At 41.8% G+C, this 18,697-nt stretch overlaps 1 protein-coding gene across 7 annotated transcripts in view; it reads left to right on the plus strand.

Annotated features, from left to right (window-relative positions):
* ARHGAP17 (Rho GTPase activating protein 17) overlaps window positions 1–18,697 on the plus strand; it is a 90,047-nt gene that overhangs the window by 18,511 nt on the left and 52,839 nt on the right. For all 7 annotated transcript variants that reach the window (XR_014291528.1, XR_014291529.1, XM_082600495.1 and 4 more), the window contains exon 2: window positions 16,642–16,681. Coding sequence is in view for 5 of the 7 variants with exons in the window: in XM_082600495.1 (XP_082456621.1) it covers window positions 16,642–16,681 (40 nt within the window). In the remaining 2 variants the exon portion in view is untranslated. The remainder of the gene's footprint in view (window positions 1–16,641; window positions 16,682–18,697) is intronic.

Here is an 18,697-nt window from a genome sequence, read left to right on the forward strand (position 1 = left end):
ATAGTGCTGCAATGAACATTGGCAACCTTGATCTTTTTAGGTGTGTTTTTCTTTGTGTTTATCCTGCTTAGAGTTCTCTGAGCTTGGATCAGTGGTTTGATATTGTTCAGTAAATTCGGAAACTTCTCAGCCATTGTTTGTTCAGTATTTCTTCTGTCCTATGTTCTTTCTTTTTTCCCTCAAGCACTCTAATTACATATGTGAAAGATCTCAGATACTTTGTATCTTAGCTTGGATAATTTGTTTCAATTTCCAGATCTCTGCTGAAATCCCTCATCTACTCATGCATTCTGTCTATCTTTTCCACTAGCTCCTTTAATGTATTTATCATAGTTGTTCTAAAGTCCCTGCAAGATAATTCCAACATCTTGGCTATCTTTGGATCTAGTTCTGTTGACTGTATTCCATCTTGATAATGCATACTTTGTTTCTTTCCTGTGGTAAGTTTTGATTGAATGCCAGATATGTGTGGAAACTGAGAGTGTGTGCCTCTTCTGTCAGGCCATTCGTATGAGGACTCAAGTCAGTCTAGTCTGTTGCTGTGTGACTCCAGGCTTTGTTGTTGCTTTTGATACACTCAGTTCACCACTGACTTCAACTTATTTGAAGGTGGGATGAAAATTTTCCCTCTGGCAGAGCTTGTTTAGCTCAATTTTCTTGCTTATCCCCAAGTTTAGTAGGACTTGTGTGCCTACATCAAGAGAGCTTTTCTCAGCTCTCCTGCCCCTCCCTGTGGTTGAGGACCACTGCCTGATACTCATGTTATGGCCCAAAGTCCTGCAGGTTTCTCTGCTTTCCCCTGCCCTTGAGCAGGCTCTGCATACCTGTGCCTTGGGTGGCTTCAGGGGGATGTGCCAGCTCTCCCGCTGCCTCCCTCAGAGGTGGACTGCCACCACCTCCCACTCTGTGTGAAGCCCAGAGTACCGGAAGGTTCCTCTGGTTCTCCTGCTTTGCCCTCGGACTTCAGCAGACCCTTGCACCTGAGCTAAGGTGGGCTCTCGCCCAGCTCTATCACCTTGTGTCCATTCCTCTCATCCCCTCTCCCTTAACCTCACTGCCTTAATGTCCTCTTCTCTATCTAACACCGGTGCTTCGAACTCCAATTCATCTATTAGGCCTCAAAAGCCATTGCTAGTTTCAGAAAACTTTACTGGTATCTTCAGTCTGCATTAGATGCCCTCCCATTGCTCTGTAACCGTTGGCAAGCTAATTAACTTCTCTGTTCCTAGGTTTCCCATCTGTAAGATGTATATAATCATAGTATTGATCTCATCATTATCTTGAGGATTAAATGAGTTAATACATGTAAAGCACCTGGAAACAAGACGTTAAGAACAGGATCTCTGGAATGAAATTGCCCAGATTCAGAGCCTAGCTATGAAACCTTGGGCAAATCACTTCTCTGTTCCTCAGTTTCCTCATCTGTAACATGGAGATGATACTCCTTACCCCACAGAGTTATTGTTGTACTTTTAAGGAATTAATTCATTCATTTTTTTTTTTTTTTTGCTGTGCTGTGCGGCATGAGGCATCTTAGTTCCCTGACCAGGGATTGAACCCGTTCCCCCTGCAGTGGAAGCTCAAAGTCCTAACCACTGGACCACCAGGGAAGTCCCTTTAAGGAATTAATTCTTAAAAGCACCTAGAACAGTGTTAAGCACATGGTACAAGCTCAATAAATGTTAACTGTGGTGACGATGACAGACAACCACCCCTTTCAGAGTGCCCTGTGCTCCCCCGTCAGAGCATTCACTGCACTGGAGGTAATCGTTTATTTTCCTCGATAGTCCTCGAGCTTGTCAGGGCAGGGGCCGTATCTCTTACTCATAATGGCTCATGGAAGGGAACCCAACAAATATTTGTTCAATGACTAACCACATGGAAAGGTTAGTGGCAAAGTATGCATGACAGCAATCTGCAGTTGAACTCAGTGATGGGCTGAAAGCTCCACTCAGTTAACATTTCATTTCAGTAAAAGCCTTTTGAGTAAAAGCCTCATTTGAAAAACTGCATTTTTTATTTCGAGTCATCCACAGCATCCTTTCATCCATCAAGCTGTAGTGTTGGAACACTCTTGCCTTTGACCTTCAGAAAAGGGCAAGTGAAGATGGATGGTGTTCTCCACCCAGAATCTATCTGTCATCCCTCAAAAGCAGCTTCACCCCAATTTTCCAGGTGAATGTTTTTTCCCTTCATTTTGTGCACCACGCTAATCATGGAACTTTCTGGGCTACATCTGTGATGCGTGTTCCTTGTAGAAACCTAGAGGGTCCACACTTATCCAAATTCTCAGTATTATATGCCTTTAAAAAAAATTGTTGTTTATAGAGATGCAGTCCTCTATTTGCAAAGCACAGTTTTGAAGGTTTCAAAATATTATCTCATTTGCTGTTTTATTGTGGTCTTTTAAAAATTGTGGGAGATTGTTGATGCAAATATAAATAAAGTGAGATACAGGAAGGTCAAGAGTGTGTTCTTAGATCATTTGGTTAGTTTGTGGTGCAGCTAGGACCAGCATCTAGTATGAAAATTAATTCAGAGAGACTCAACTTTGGTTAATGATCCTGAAACTGCTCTCTTCTGAGGGTCCAAAGACTTTTGTTTCATTATGTAATTTATTTAATGGGTGTTTGCCTCAGTTTCCACATCCAAGAAATAGGGATAATAAAAATTGCCCCATAAGGTACATGTAATATAAGAAAATGAAATATTATATGTGAAAGTGCTTTCATTTTTTTTTAAAAAAAAGAAGAAATAAATACAAAGTCTTACTTAATTTTTAATTTAATTTAGTTTTGGAAATCTGGTGATTTAAGTTGGTGATGATCCATGAATTTTAGTTTCCGTGTTTGATTTATTTCTTGACCAGAGAGAGCTCCATATTTTATACATTTTTCTTGAACTTTAAAAAGTGTTTTTCATGTCGTTAGTTGATAGTCAGTGATTCTGCCCTACTATTTCTGTTAAAATAGCAGCATGTCTTTGGCCAGGATAGGACTGTGAGGGCTGGGAATCTGTGTTCTTGTCCGTCTCCTGGATAACTGCAGAGGCCCTCCAGGTGTTCTTCCTACCTCCATTCTACACCCCGCTATCAGAGTTGTCGTTCTAAAATTCACATCTGGGTTTCGCCATGCCACTCCATTGCGGAGAAACCGTCAGCGGCTTCCCATTGCCCCCTACTTCCTTAGCAGGCAAAGCCTTTGTTTCAGCCAGGTCCCCTCACCCCATGCTCTGTGCCCTAGTGCAGACCGACTCCAGACCGCTTTCGCCCACGCTCACTGGACGCTCTGTCTTATCTGAGATCTGCTTGGACGGCTTCCCTGTGAAGCCTCTCCCCGCCACGCAATCCATTACTCTTCTCTCTGTGCTCCCACAACTCTGAACAAACGTGTTCACGTTTCTGTCTTTCCCATCAGCTCCCCAAGGGTGAAGACTGTGGTTCATTTCTCTCCTATTTTTTCCTCCCCAGTTCTTGACGTTTAGAGAGTTTAGAGAGTGCTCCATGAGCACGGGCTGAATGAATGAAGACCTAAACTATCTTGTTACAAGTCCGTTCTCAGGTGGTTTCTCTCTAGAGAGTTCTTTGGCCCCTCTGTGAACATGCACCTGAGAGCTGCCAGTGCTGGCATTTTTACAGCCTCATTACCGTCCGTCGTGAGGCTCAGCAGCTTAAGACGTTGATCCTCTGGTGAAGGATTTTGCTAACTCACCACATATTTGGTCTCTAAGTTTCTGTGTACTGTGTGCCTGTGCTTCTCTTTGGTGGCTTCCAGCCCACACAGCATTATCACAACCAACCCTTTGTTTTAAATGACAAGCCTGCCCTGCTCCGGCTGTATAAGTGTGACATAGCTTTTTGTCTTTGTGTGGTCTGGGCTCAGCCATGACTTCTTCCAGGAGAAGCTACAATAGCTTGATGACTGCAGAAGCATTTTTCTTAGATAAGACTTACTACTCTGGATTTATCTGCAGGTGGTTGTTATTTGCTGTAATTCTCAGAAGGGCTAACACTCCATGAACCCTCACTAGGTGCCAGGGACCAGGTTTATGAGAGAAATAAGTTAAATGGGATAAATGGCATTACTGTGTAACCACTAAAGTGGTGGTATTATTGTTATTATTATTCCCATTTTACAGTCAGGATTATTCCCATTTTACAGTGGAGGAAGTGGAGCCTCCCGTTTGCAGCTTGCCAGGCGACAGCACTGGGATTCAAAGTCAGGTCTGTCTGAGTCCAGAGCCCTGACTCTCAGCTCCTATCATGTTCTGTCTCCTTATCCTTTGCCTAAAATGAAACTTAGAATCTGCTATCCATTAGTTTCTTATCCCTCAGCTTACTCTGCCCAGGAAGGCAAGAGAGTAAAGTCAGTTGTGAGTCATGCCTATCAGACCACATCCTGGGTGGTCTTGACCTAGAAGGAGCGCTGCTCTGGCCCGTTATCCAGTGACACTGCAAGCTCTCTCTACTGCGTACCATTTACTGCTGGACCCTCTCTCTACCGTGTCCTGGTACTTCCTCTGCCACCCACAGCTACTGGTACTCTGACCCTCTAATGCAGGGGTTCTCAGCCCTGGCTGCACTTTGGAGTGGCCTGGGGAGCTTTAAAAAAAAAAAAAAGCCAGGTCCCACCCCCAAAAGTTCTGATTCAGCCGTTCTGGGTTGGGGTCCAGCTGTTATTCTTTTTTTAACAACTTCATTGAGTTGTTAACAACTTTATATATCATAAAATTCACCCATTTTAAGTGTACAGTTTAATGATTTTTTTTAGCCAATTTACAGTCGGGTAACCATCACCACAGTCTGATTTTAGAACAGTGGCATCACCCAATAAGATCCCTCTCCTACCCCTTTATGGCTAATCCCTGTTCCCACCCTTACTCTTGGCTGACTGCTAGTCTTCTTTCTGCCTCCATAGATTTGCTTTTTCTGGTCATTTCGTATAGACGGAATCACCTGCATTATTTTGAAAGCACCCAGGATTGTAATGTGTAGCCATGGTTGAGAACCACTGTTATCTCCTAGTTTTTTACTACTGTTCCCTGGGTTCAGCTGATGGCTACCCACGAGGGCTGTCATTTAGTTTAGCTGTAAGCGAAGTGAGTCCCTCTAAGCGGGACTGAGAACGTAATGATCATTTATAACCTGCTTTCTACGGGAACGTGCTTTTCAAAGTCCAAATGTGCTGACGTAGGAAGAAGCCTTTGGAAGGAAGCCTGCACAACCTGTCTTCAGATGCGGAGTGCCTCCCCGCCAGTGGCCCCAGCCCTGAGTCAGAGCTGAGCCCTTGACTTTGTGTGGCTTTGCCTTTGGCACTCTCAATTTAGCTTTTTTGCGTGGCTTCTCAGCTCCTGCTGGCCTTTTGCCTCACCTGGTGGTGAACAGGACACCCCCCCGACCCCGGTACTCCACCCCCCCCACCCCCTGGAGGTCTCAGCTCCACATGCACTGTCCCCATTGCAGTGCTTTGCGAATTATTTCTCACTATTTTTGCCTGTTTGAGAAAGCTTTGAGATGTCAAACTTAGCTGCCTGCAGGCGCAAGCAAGTACTGTAAATGACTTGAGCAGGCCTGGGAGGGAGGGACTGGGACCTGTGACCGCTGAGGGGAGTCGCACAATGTGCTGGTGGCCGTGAACTTTCTTTCTGACTTTGCCATAAGCAGGAGTCCTCAGTGGAGCTTTTAGACTTAGCACATGGTTACAGCAGGGATAGCGAATAGATTCCATTCCATGTGCCGGAGGGGAAGAAAGCCAACTGACCAAACAAAAAGCTGTGGGATAAGCTTATGGGTGTAGGAAAACGATAAACTCAATTCAATTTATTTTAAAATATAACAATTCATCTTAGTCATTGATTGGAATTCAAATAATATTACGGAGATTCAGTTAAGATTGATAGGGTTTGTTATTGTTATTTAAAGTAAAAAATAAATATTACTTAGAGTAGCTGTAAAATATATGGGTAAAATTCTATCATTTGGGGAAATAAGGTATAGAACTATGAGACATATGTCGCCCATACTATTACCAAAATACTTTCTACTTGATCATTTTCCCTCTGATAAATGTCCTATTTTCTTTTCAGTGTTAAGTATGGAGATTTTTTTTTTTCCCATACTATCCCTTTAGAATTCTGTAAATGCTCTTTTAAGGCTTTTTACATTACTTTGTGGAATGTGTAGCAAATCGATTCATTTACAGAGTGTCAGAGGGTCCTTTATTTTTAAAATCCAATTAAGTAGATTTGCAATTCCTTCCCAGAAACTTAAGAAGACAGCTAATCTAATGAGATAAAACAGGAAAAACTCACTCAGTAGTCCCCTGGCTCACTGTGAAATCAGATGAGTGAATCCAAACTCCGAGCAAAGGCTCAAGGGGATTTTGTAAACACTTGAAACAGGAGATGACAATGTTGCACAAAATCTCCTTCCCAGCAGAATGAAATAAACCACTTAGCCGTGGGTCTGGCCGCTGTAATTTCTCTGAGAATGCAAATTCCGGTGCATGCAGTGCCATGCTGTGTTGTTGCCCCATGTACGATATTGAGAATCCTCAGAAGATTGATCAGAGTTTATCTTACTCATCAAAGATGCATTTAGGTATTTGCAGATAACCAGAATTTAAAATCAGTTTATTAAAAATTCTCTCCAAGTCCCATTTCTTTTTTTTTTTTCATTTTAATTGGTATATCAAAGCGAATGTATAAGTGAAAAACCAACAGAACTATGATCTCTTGTGTGAATTTGTAAATTAAAAAACAGCAGCACTGGATCTTGGAGGCATTGGAAGCCCTCGATATTGGATGATAGTACTGGCTCCTGGACCACTAATTTGCATCCCTGGGTAGAGAGTGTACTGAGGGGGGAGAAAGATGAGCCCCCAGAGTGGCTGAAGGGATTGAAGAGGAATAATCTGATGGAGTCCTGAAAAGCCAGTGTCTGAAATGTATGTTGGGAAAGTGCAGAAATCCCCCTTCAAAGTCAGAAGAATTTGTAAGTGATTAAAAAGGATTGGAGTTTCATGGGAAACCGTATTTCACTTGTACATGGATCAGAGGTCAGCAAACTGTAGCCTGTGGACCAAATCCAGCTGCAGTAGGCTCAGAATGGTTTTTGCATTTTTAAATGGTTGAAAAGAAATCAAAAGAAGAATAATATTTCCTGACATATGAAAATCATGTGAATTCGAATTTCAGTGTCCATAAATAAAGTTTATTGGAAGCCACCCAGGTTCATTCATTTTTATGTTGTCCCTGGCTGCTTTTGTGCTACATGGCAGAGCTGAGTAATTGCAGCAGAGACCATATGGCCTGCAAGCCTAAAATATTTATTATTTAGTCTTTCCAGAAAAAGTGTGTGATGCCTGACACAGATAATTGTATTTATTTACATCTTGTCCTGAAATATGTTTATAAGTAGGAATCAGGAAGAAAACAATCGTTATAATATGTGTTTGGGGGGGACCTGGGTGGGTGGAAGCGGGTAGGCGGAACAGAAACATAACTTCTGACTTTTCTCTGTCACCAGCGTCACCAGCGCTGGGCTCTGCCTCCACGTTTGAACGATACTGTCCGAGCCAGCCACCCCCATTCATTTTAGCAGCTGCTTCTCAAACACGAGGCGGAGAAAATACACCTCCAGACCAGCCTCACACACCAGTTCTCAAAGTGATTCTCAAAAGCCTGCTGGCGTGGTTTGCACCACATGCTGTGAGCATCACTGCTACAGACCCCCGGGTCAGCAAACTTCCTGTAAACGAGCAGCTGGTATTTTGAGCTCTGCAGACCACACCGTCTCTGTTGTGACAATTCAACTTCTCTGCTGTAGTGAAAACAGCCATAGATAATACATCAACAAATCAGCCTGGCCGGGCCCTAAGAAAACTTGACTTGTGCACACTGAAACCTGAATTTCATATAATTTTTATATGTGACAAAATATTATTTATCTATTTTGATTTCTTTCAGCCATTTAAAAATAAAACTCTCTTAGCTTGCTGGCTAAACAAAAATAGGCAGTGAACTGGATTTGACCAGCAGGCCATAGTTTACTGACCCCTGGTCATAGAGATGGTTTACTTTTTGTGTTTTTTTTCATGAAAGAAAGATGAATTTTGGAAGACAATATCACGTTTTAATTGTAGTCATTGTGGATTTTACAGTGGAAGGCAAATCTGTATTTATATTATATGGCTGCTTTTCTGCCTTAGTGTTACTGAGTTTTTTCCTTGCTATCTCTTTTGAAATCTAGAAAATTCTTTTTTTCAAACCTTTCTCTGTCATAGTGACAGCCATTTTCTTTGTCGTTCGTTCATTCAGTGTATATTTACTAAGCACCTACTGTGTGGCAGGCAGGGGCTAAGCTAGGTACTGGCAGAGGGGTGATGCTAAGATAGACCTGGTCCCTGCCCGCAGGGAGCTCTGTTGAGCAGGGATGAGGTCAGTAATGCTCAGTGCTTGGAAGACCACAGAGTGTGTTGAAGATGTGGACTTGAGCGTTTATTTCCATGGCTCCCATGGTACATGCTTTAAACAGATGTCTGTGCCCTGGGAAACAGAATGGCAGTTCATGATACTGGCATATGGCATCGAGTGTCGTGATGGCAGAAACTCCTCCAGAAATCAGTCCACGGTTAGAGATGGAAATTGTCAGGCCCAATTGGAAATTTTCCTTTGATCCTGTCTCCTCACTTGAGCATTTCTGGAAAAGGTGAACACATCACGACCCGCACAGCACTGCTGCTTTTAGGCTTTGGGAATTAAGAGGAAAAAATCTTACGCTTTACCAGAAAGTGATAAATAAATTAAAAATCCTGCCTTATGTAAGCCTTGCTTGATTGAATGACTAGTGAAATTGCACAGCAACTTGCATAGGAAAAAACAACCCCCAGAGTAAAATGGCGAGTGGGAAGTGCCTTCCTGCTTTGTATTGTTTTTCCAGTTACAGACAGGAAACATCAAGTGTGTTTTCAAGCATGGAACATTGGACACAAAGAAAGCTGTGACAAAGCAGAAAAAAAACCAATGTGCAAAAAGGTTAGGTCTGTGTAGCAAAATGTTTGATTGAAAACAATCCGGTTTAGTAAGTATTATTTTTATGATTGGATCACTTTGTCTTGATAAGTTCAGTCTCAGTAAAACCAAGTTTCTTTGGCTTAGGTAAATGACTTTTAAATGGGGACCTTGGCTGGTATCCTGAATGCTAATTGCTGAACTTTCCTTAGGTAAAAATTCCACATCTCTGGTAAAGATGAATGTTCCAAAACACTTCAGCGTAGAAAGGGCTGAGCCTTGGACCAGTCACAGTGATGAGGGAAGTCAGGTCATTTGGACCGCATACTGGGGGAGGTGGGGACATTGATGGTTCCCTAAAATTAAGATGGGGATAACACAGGCCATTGGGGGAATTTTTGTGTGAAGGAGCTACCTCAATTTGTATATTACATTCCACAATCGTGATTTGTAACTTAAAAGTAATCTTTCCTAGATATCCCATATTCATGGATTGGAAGAATTAGTATTGTTAAAATGTCCATACTACTCAATCTATAGATTCAGTATAGTCACATCAAAATTCCATTGGCATTTTTCACAGAAATAGAAAAAAGTGTCCTCAAATTCATATGGGACCACAAAAGACCCCTAAATAGCTAAAGCAATACTGAGTAAGAACAAAGCTGAAGGCATCACACTTCCTGATTTCAAACTATATTATGAAGCTACAATAATCCAAGCAGTATGGCACTGGGATAAAAACAGACACATAGGCCAATGGAACAGAATAGAGAATCCAGAAATAAACCCACACATATATGGTCAATTAATCTTTGACAAGGGCATCAGGAATACACAATAGGGAAAGGATAGTCTATTTGAAATGGTGTTGGAAAAAATCGATATACATATGCAGAAGAATGAAACTGGACTCCTGCCTTATACCACTCACAAAAGTTAACTTGAAATGGATTAAAGACTTAAATATAAGACCTGAAACCATAAAGGTCCTAGAAGAAAATAGGGGAAAAACTCCTTGATATTGGTTTTGGCAATAGTTTCATATATATGACACTCAAAGCACTGACAACAAAAGCAAAATAAACAAGTGGGGCTATATCAAACTAAAAAACTTCAGCACAGCGAAGGAAACAGTCTACAAAATGAAAAAGCATCTATTGGAATGGCAGAAAACGTTTGGAAACCATATATCGGGTTAATATCCAAAAATATATATATATATAATTCAATAATAAACTCATATAATGCAATAGCAAAAAAAACAAATAACCTGATTAAAAAATGGTCAAAGGACCTAAGTAGACATTTATCCAGTGAAAACACTTTTCCATATGGCCAACAGGTAATTGGAACCCTTTTGCATTGTTGGTGGTGTAAATTGGTACAGCCATTAAGGAAAACAGTATGGAGGTTCCTCAAAAAATAAAAATAGAACTACCATATGATCCAGCAATCCCACTTCTGGGTATATATCCGAAGGAAGTGAAATCAGTATTTCAAAGAGATATCTGCGCTCCCATGGTCATTGTAGCATAGTCACAGTAGCTAAGATACAGAAACAACCCAAGTGTCGATGGATGAATAGATAAAGAAGTTGTATACACACACACAGACACACACACACACAGGAATATTATGCAGCCATGAGAAAGAAAGAAATCAGGAAATCCTGCCATTTGCAACACATGGATGACATTATGAAGGACATTATGCTAAGTGAAATAAACCAGACAGAGAAAGACAAGTACTATATGATCTCACTTATATGTGAAATCTTGAAAAAAAAAAAAAAGTCAAACTCATGGAAACAGAGAGTAGAATGGTGGTTAACAAGGACTGGGGAATCAGGGAAATGGGGAGATACTAGTCAAAGGGTACAAGCCTTCAGTTATAAGGTGAATAAATTTTGGGGATCTAATGTACAGCATGGTGACTATAGTTAATAATACATACCTGACATCTGCTAAGAGAGTAGATCGTAAGCATTCTCACAACTATAACAAAAGTAATGGACGTGTTCATTAACCTGATTGTGGTAGTCATTTCACAATGTATGTGTAAGTCAAATCATCACACTGTATACTTCAAATATATACAGTTTTATTTGTCAATTATACTTCAGTAAAGCTGGGGGGAAAATAATCTTGATATTTGTCTTTCTCTGTCTGACTTACTTCACTGAAATTATTTAAAATTGCCTATAATCAGGAAAGATTATTTTCCCCCCAGCTTTACTGACGTATAATTGACAAATAAAACTGTACCTCATTGCAGTTTTTATTTGCAGCTGAGCATAGTAGTGTACTAGGACTATCTTGCCATTGGACTTTTTGATTTTTCCAAAGTTAATTCTTGCTTTCTTTTTATATTGGCTTTGTTTTCTTTGTGGCTGTCTCAGTGCTATGCTCATATAACTGACTCTCAAAAAAAACTCCTGATTTGTATTACTTGCATTTGTTTGCATTGTATTAGATTTTTTTTTTCATTTCAAGTTGCCAGTGTGAGGTCAGTGAACAAGGAGCTGGGACAAGATGCACAGAGTTGGTTCTCCTGGACCACTGAGCTGTTACTAACTCATACCTGCTAAGCACCCTCACTGGGATTTTATTTTATCTTATTAATTAAGTAATTAATTAATTTTTAGTTGAAGTATTATTGATTTACAGTGTTGTGTTAATTTCTGATGTATAGCAAAGTGATTCAGTTATACATACACATATATATATTCTTTTTCATATTCTTTTCCATTATGGTTTATTACAAGATACTGAATATAGTTTCCTGTGCTATACAGTAGGACCTTGTTGTTTATCTATTTTATATATAGTAGTTTGTCCCTGTTAATCCCAAACTCCTACTAATTTATTCCTTCTTCCCCCTTCCCCTTGTTTTCTATGTCTGTGAATCTGTTTCTGTTTTGTAAATAAATTCACTTGAATCATATTCTAGATTCCACATATAGGTGATATCATGTGATATTTGTCCTTCTCTGTCTGACTTTCTTCACTTAGTATGGTAATCTCTAGGTCCATCCAGGTTGCTGCAAGTGACATTATTTCATTCTTTTGTATGGCTGAGTAATATTCCATCGTTTATATATACCACATCTTCTTTATCTATTCATCTGTTGATGGACAGTTATGTTGCTACCATGTCTTGCCTATTGTAAATAGTGCTGCAGTGAATATTGGGATGCATATTTCTTTTTGAATTGTAATTTTGTCTGGAATATATGCCCAGGAGTGGGATTGCTGGATCATACGATAACTCTATTTTTAGTTTTTAAGGAACCTCCATACTGTTTTCCATAGTGGAAACTTACATTCCCACCAACAGTGTAGGAGGGGTCCCTTTTCTCCACACCCTCTCCAGCATTTGTTATTTGTAGACTTTTTAATGATAGCCATTCTGACCAGTGTGATGGTACCTCACTGTAGTTTTGATTTGCATTTCTCTAACAGTTAGCAATGTTTAGCATCTTTTCCTGTGCCCACTGGCCACCTGTACCACATTGGGATTTTGAAACTAAGTTTTCCTCTTCTATTTTAAAAATTTTGTTTCAAAAGAGGATATATTTGCTCTGAATCTATTCTTTTGAACTTGTGAATATTTTAATAGGCCTTGGTACTTTTCTCTGTGTATACTTATACCTACAGAAGGAGATTTCAGAGTGCTGTCAGAGGTGCCCAGGGCCCTATCCAGATCCTTGGGTTCTGGCCAGTGAAGACAAGGTGAAAGTTACATAGTCCAGTGGTGGTACTTTGCTTGAGGAGTGGCAAGGCTGTTGATTGAGAGGGAGTAATGGTGAAGCTATGGCGGTCTCATGCCAGGTCTGTCCCTGCTAGGCCAACTGTCAGACTTCTTTCTGAGGCTGCTTGCTTGAGCTCATAGTCAGCTGGGGCGCTGCTCCACTTCCCTAACTGGCGTGACTACCTGTGTTTGGTGCTTCAGCGGTGCCTGGCACCACGTGTGCCAAGTGAGGGCTGGGATAGCATATATTGGCTTGCTGCTTGCAGAACTTGTTCGTAGAGTTGAGAGTTGGCCTCTTCTAGAAGCTGGGACCTCGACCTCATCTCCAGGCTGTGCTCCTCTGGACCTGGGAGGTATTTGAGTCAGGTCAGAGTTCCAGTTTCCTGCAGAAACCAATGAGTGAGCCACTCCTGTAGGCATCTCCAAGTTAACTGGGGCACTGCTGTGACGACCAGTATTGGAATTCTCTGTGCCAACGCCTGGGTTTTACTTGACGTGCCATCACCCAAGTGTGGGTTGGGGGCGTGGGCCACCATACTTGTTGCGTCTAGTGCTGCTCTGAGCCTAGCAGTGTTTTGAGGTCATTCTAGGGGATCCCACCATTTTTTTGGCCAAATGGCTTTTCCTTCTCTTGTGTTGGTTCATGGGCAAGATCATGCAGCCTTCCATTGCACAGTGTATCTGATAAAAAGTCTTCAAATTTTCTGGTTCACTGATGCTCTTCCTTCCCCCCCTCCTTCAATGATCAGAACTGAAACAGTTTTTTTCTTTTTCCTTTAAAAATTTCCTGGTTCGTTTCAATGGGAATTTGGTAGGGAATGTTAAATGACTTGGTTTAAATCACTATTTGAACCAGAAATCCAAAATGTCACTTTGTAGTGATTCTGGGTATAACATTGTATGGCAACAATGCTGCCTTTTTGGACTGTGGAGAAAAAGTCTTTGTAAAAAATGATTGTGATCTGGCAGCTGAGGCTCCAGCAGCTCAGAATGCTCTGCTGATTGTTGGCTGCCACATGGGTCTTCTGGAAAGGTCCTTGAAGTCCACAGGAGTTCTGAAGCATAGATAAGGGAAAGTTGTGAAAATACTTTTTTTTTTTTGTGATACGCGGGCCTCTCACTGTTGTGGCCTCTCTCGTTGTGGAGCACAGGCTCTGGACGCGCAGGCTCAGCGGCCATGGCTCACAGGCCCAGCCGCTCCGCGGCATGTGGGATCTTCCCAGACTGGGGCACGAACCCGTGTCCCCTGCATCGGCAGGCGGACTCTCAACCACTGCGCCACCAGGGAAGCCCCACTTTGTTTCTTTTGAAAATAAAGATGAGATAGCTGAAGGAAGGAAGACTCAATTGTTGTTACTCATTGCATAACGTTTCTGGATTTGTGACAGACTTGTTTGCTGTGAAACTCAGAAATGGTCATTTGAAGAACTGAAGTTTAATTTTCTCTAGAGCAGTCTTTTCTCAAAGTGTGGTCTACAGGCCTCCTGCCATGGAATTCTGGGAAGGGAGGGGCTTGTTAAAAATGCAGGGTCTCACGCACCTATGGTCAACTAGTCTATGACAAAAGAGGCAAGGATATACAATGGGAAAAGACAGACTCTTCAGTAAGTGGTGTTGGGAAAACTGGGCAACTGCATGTAAAAGAATGAAATTAGAACACTCCCTAACACCATACACAAAAATAAACTGAAAATGGATTAGAGACCTAAATGTAAGACCGGTCGCTATAAAACTCTTAGAGGAAAACGTAGGAAGAACACTCTTTGACATAAATCAAAGCAAGATCTTTTTTGATCCACCTCCTAGAGTAATGGAAATAAAAACAAAAATAAACAAATGGGACCTAATGAAACTTAAAAGCTTTTGCACAGCAAAGGAAACCATAAACAAAATGAAAAGACAGCCCTCAGAATGGGAGAAAATATTTGCAAACAAATCAACGGACAAAGGATTGATCTCCAAAATATATAAACAGCTCATGCAGCTCAATATTAAAAAAACAAACCACCCAATCCAAAAATGGGCAGAAGACCTAAACAGACATTTCTTCAAAGAAGACATACAGATGGCCAAGAAGCACATGAAAAGCTGCTCAACATCACTAATTATTAGAGAAATGCAAATCAAAACTGCAATGAGGTATCACCTCACACCAGTTAGAATGGCATCATCAGAAAATCTACAAACGACAAATGCTGGAGAGGGTGTGGAGAAAAGGGAACCCTCTTGCACTGTTGGTGGGAATGTAAATTGATACAGCCACTATGGAGAACAGTATGGAGGTTCCTTAAAAAACTAAAAATAAAACTACCATATGACCCAGCAATCCCACTACTGGGCATATACCCAGAGAAAACTATAATTCAAAAAGACACATGCACCCCAATGTTCATTGCAGCACTATTTACAATAGCCATGTCATGGAAGCAACCTAAATGCCCATCGACAGACGAATGGATAAAGAAGACGTGGCACATATATACAATGGAATATTACTCAGCCATAAAAAGGAATGAAATTGTGTCATTTGTAGAGACATGGATGGATCTAGAGACTGTCATACAGAATGAAGTCAGAAAGAGAAAAACAAATATATATTAACGCATATATGTGGAACCTAGAAGAATGGTACAGATCAACTGGTTTGCAGGGCAGAAATAGAGTCACAGATGTAGAGAACAAACGTATGGACACCAAGGGAGAAAGCAGCGGGAGGTGGGGGTGGTGGTGTGATGAATTGGGAGATTGGGATTGACATGTATGTATACGTTGATGTGTATAAAATTGATGACTAATAACCTGCTATATAAAAAAATAAATAAAATAAAATTCAAAAAAAAAAGCAAGGTCTCACTCCAGACCTACGGAATTAAAAACTCTTGAGGTGAGACCAGGAAAATGGCATTTTAAGACAGCACATCCTCTCCCAAACCCCTGGTGGGTCTGTGCATGCCCAAGTTTGAGAACCACTGGTCTCAATCATTTGTTCTTTTTTTTTTTTAAATTTTTTTTTAAATGTTGGGGGTAGGAGTTTATTAATTAATTTATTTTATTTTTGCTGTGTTGGGTCTTCATTTCTGTGCGAGGGCTTCCCCTAGTTGTGGCAAGTGGGGACCACTCTTCATCGCGGTGCGCGGGCCTCTCACTATCGCGGCCTCTCTTGTTGCGGAGCACAAGCTCCAGATGCGCAGGCTCAGTAGTTGTGGCTCACGGGCCTAGTTGCTCCACGGCATGTGGGATCTTCCCAGACCAGGGCTCGAACCCGTGTCCCCTGCATTGGCAGGCAGATTCTCAACCACTGTGCCACCAGGGAAGCCCAATCATTTGTTCTTGTTTTGGGGTGCTATTCTCTGCAAACTTTCATTTTTTTAAAAAATTTATTTATTTATTTATTTATTTTTGGCTGTGTTGGGTCTTTGTTGCTGCATGCAGCTTTCTCTAGTTGCGGAGAGCGGGGGCTACTCTTCACTGTGGTGTGCGGGCTTCTCTTGTTACGCAGCATGGGCTCTAGGGAACGCAGGCTTCAGTAGTTGCAGTGCACAGGCTCAGTAGTTGTGGCTTGCAGGCTCTAGAGCGCAGGCTCAGTAGTTGTGGCGCACGGGCTTAGTTGCTCCGTGGCATGTGGGATCTTCCCAGACCAGGGCTCGAACCTGTGTCTCCTGCACTGGCAGGTAGATTCTTAACCACTGTGCTACTGTGTTTTTTTTCTTAGGTTTTTTCTTAAGTTGCCCTCTGATATAAAAATTGGTAAAGTTTGTCCCCTTGTGATCATTCATTTCTGCCTGTTTTGTTTTAAACTCCAGGACAATCACTACTCGATTTCATGAGTTGCTTTTTATTTCTGAATGTCTAATTTTGAACTTTTCATTTTTCCCACAGAGCCGAGAAAACAGAAGTCCTCAGTGAAGATCTGTTACAGGTAACAAAAGAAAGACTTTTAAAAGTGCTCTGTTTAAACAACAACAGCAACAAAAACCCATAGGAAGAACTGAAGCTTATGGTTCTTTGCTTTTTTTTTGGTTTTTGCCTGAAACAGAATTAGCGTGATTAGCATGGTTTTGAGCAGGAAAGAAAAGCAGTTGAGTTGTGCAGTTATCAAAAGGGGATCTGAAACTTTGGTGTCATGTTATGAAGTTCAGATGGAGCTAGTCTTGCATTCAAGTGCCAGGTGTTGGGGTGAGCACGGGGAAGGAGCCTGGCTGGCCCGGCCAGTCCACTGGCGCCGTGGCCTGGTCATGCGTCCTGGGCAGGCTGCTGTGCTGGCGACCTTGATGGGACAGGCTCTGCCAGCTGCGGCAGTGGCCCCACTGGTTCCAACCTAGACTTCGGGTTTTTTGCTCCCTTTTATGCTTCTTCCTTAAAACCGACCTAAGTTGGGTTCTGAAGGACTCAGAGTCTCAGTGACAGTGACCAGATCTCAGAATCCCCCGGGGGCCCTAGGGTGGCCTCACACCAATGGGCCAGACTTTCCTTTCCGTAGGGAGGGGCGTTTCCTGCTGGGGACCTTAGCCAGGGCCACTCCACGCCATTTCTCAACAGGTTTCCCTAACTTTGGGGCTGGGAGTTTCTCCCAGGAGGGCCTGGACCCTTTATACACATCACTTTAGCCAACCCCACTCCGTCCCCACCCACACCGAATACTTTGTGAAGGACAGGACCCCTTCTGCACCTGTCTCCTCGCCTCTCATTTCCATCACCTGCCTCTGGTGCACTCGAGCGAGTCCCTGGAGACCAGAGATCTGCTCCCAGGTGGCTTTCTGTCTCTTCCCATGCAGAGAAGGAGCTGCATAATTTTTAAAAAAGCTATTTCTGCCCCACCATGCCAAAACAGCCTTCTAAATTATGGCAGTCTTCTGTAGGTAGAAGATTTTAAGAGCACTTTTTTTTTTCTACTTTTGAGGACTAGAAGTTTTTATCAAGGATTAGAAGGGTTTTTTCAAGAAAAGATTTATTAAAGAATCATAATCTTTAAAAAAATTTTTTTATTAAGGCATAGTTGATGTACAATATTATAGTTTAAGAATCAGATTCTTAACAGTATTTCCTCACTGGTTTTTATCAGATATTTCAAATCCATTTTCAGAATTTTAGAAATATTTTTTGGTACGGTTACACTAGGTTTTCCTGTCAGCATTCTCCCTCCTACATCCCACGTCAGTAATATACGTCATTCCATTTCATCCTTTAAGCCCTGCAAGGAGGCCAGAGGCCTTGCAGGCAGGTGGAGGATGGCAGAGATCGCACGGGACTCAGACAGTGACTGTCTGTGCTTATCCCTTTGCCCAAACATCCACTGGGGCCTGAGGAGTTTGCTAGTTTCTAGGAACCCCCCCTTTTTTTTTAAATTTGTTTTATTGAAGTATAGTTGATTTACAATGCTGTGTTAATTTCTACTGTACAGCAAAGTGATTCAGTTATACACATATATACATTCTTTTTCATATTCTTTTCCATTATGGTTTGTCACAGGATATAGGAACTCCTTATTTTATAACACAGATACTCCACGTCTGTGGCAATTGTTTTCCTGCTCTGATTTCTGGGTTTTTTTTTAACCATAAAGAAGGCATGTAATGGTTCAAAGTGCTGAGTGCTGGGTCTGGTGACCAGCCACCTGGATTCCCATCCCAGGTCTGCCCCTGACTAGCTCAGTGGCCTCAGGAATTCACTTAACCTCCCTCTGCCTCAGTTTCCACTTCTCTAAAAGGAGGGTAATCACTGTATCACCCCATGGGTTTGTTAGGAGGGGTTCATGGGTTAAACATGGTTAGCACTGGGAGTGGGGCCCATCACGTAGTGAGGGCTAAATATTATATTAGTGATTTGTTGGTATGATTACCACTGTCACAAGCCACAGAGATTTTTTTTTTTTTTTTTTTTTTTTTTTGTGGTACGTGGGCCCCTCACCACTCTGGCCTCTCCTGTGCAGGCTCAG

The sequence above is a fragment of the Mesoplodon mirus genome (assembly GCF_964341445.2).
Source record: "Mesoplodon mirus genome assembly, chromosome: 15".
Taxonomy (NCBI): Eukaryota; Metazoa; Chordata; class Mammalia; order Artiodactyla; family Ziphiidae; genus Mesoplodon; species Mesoplodon mirus.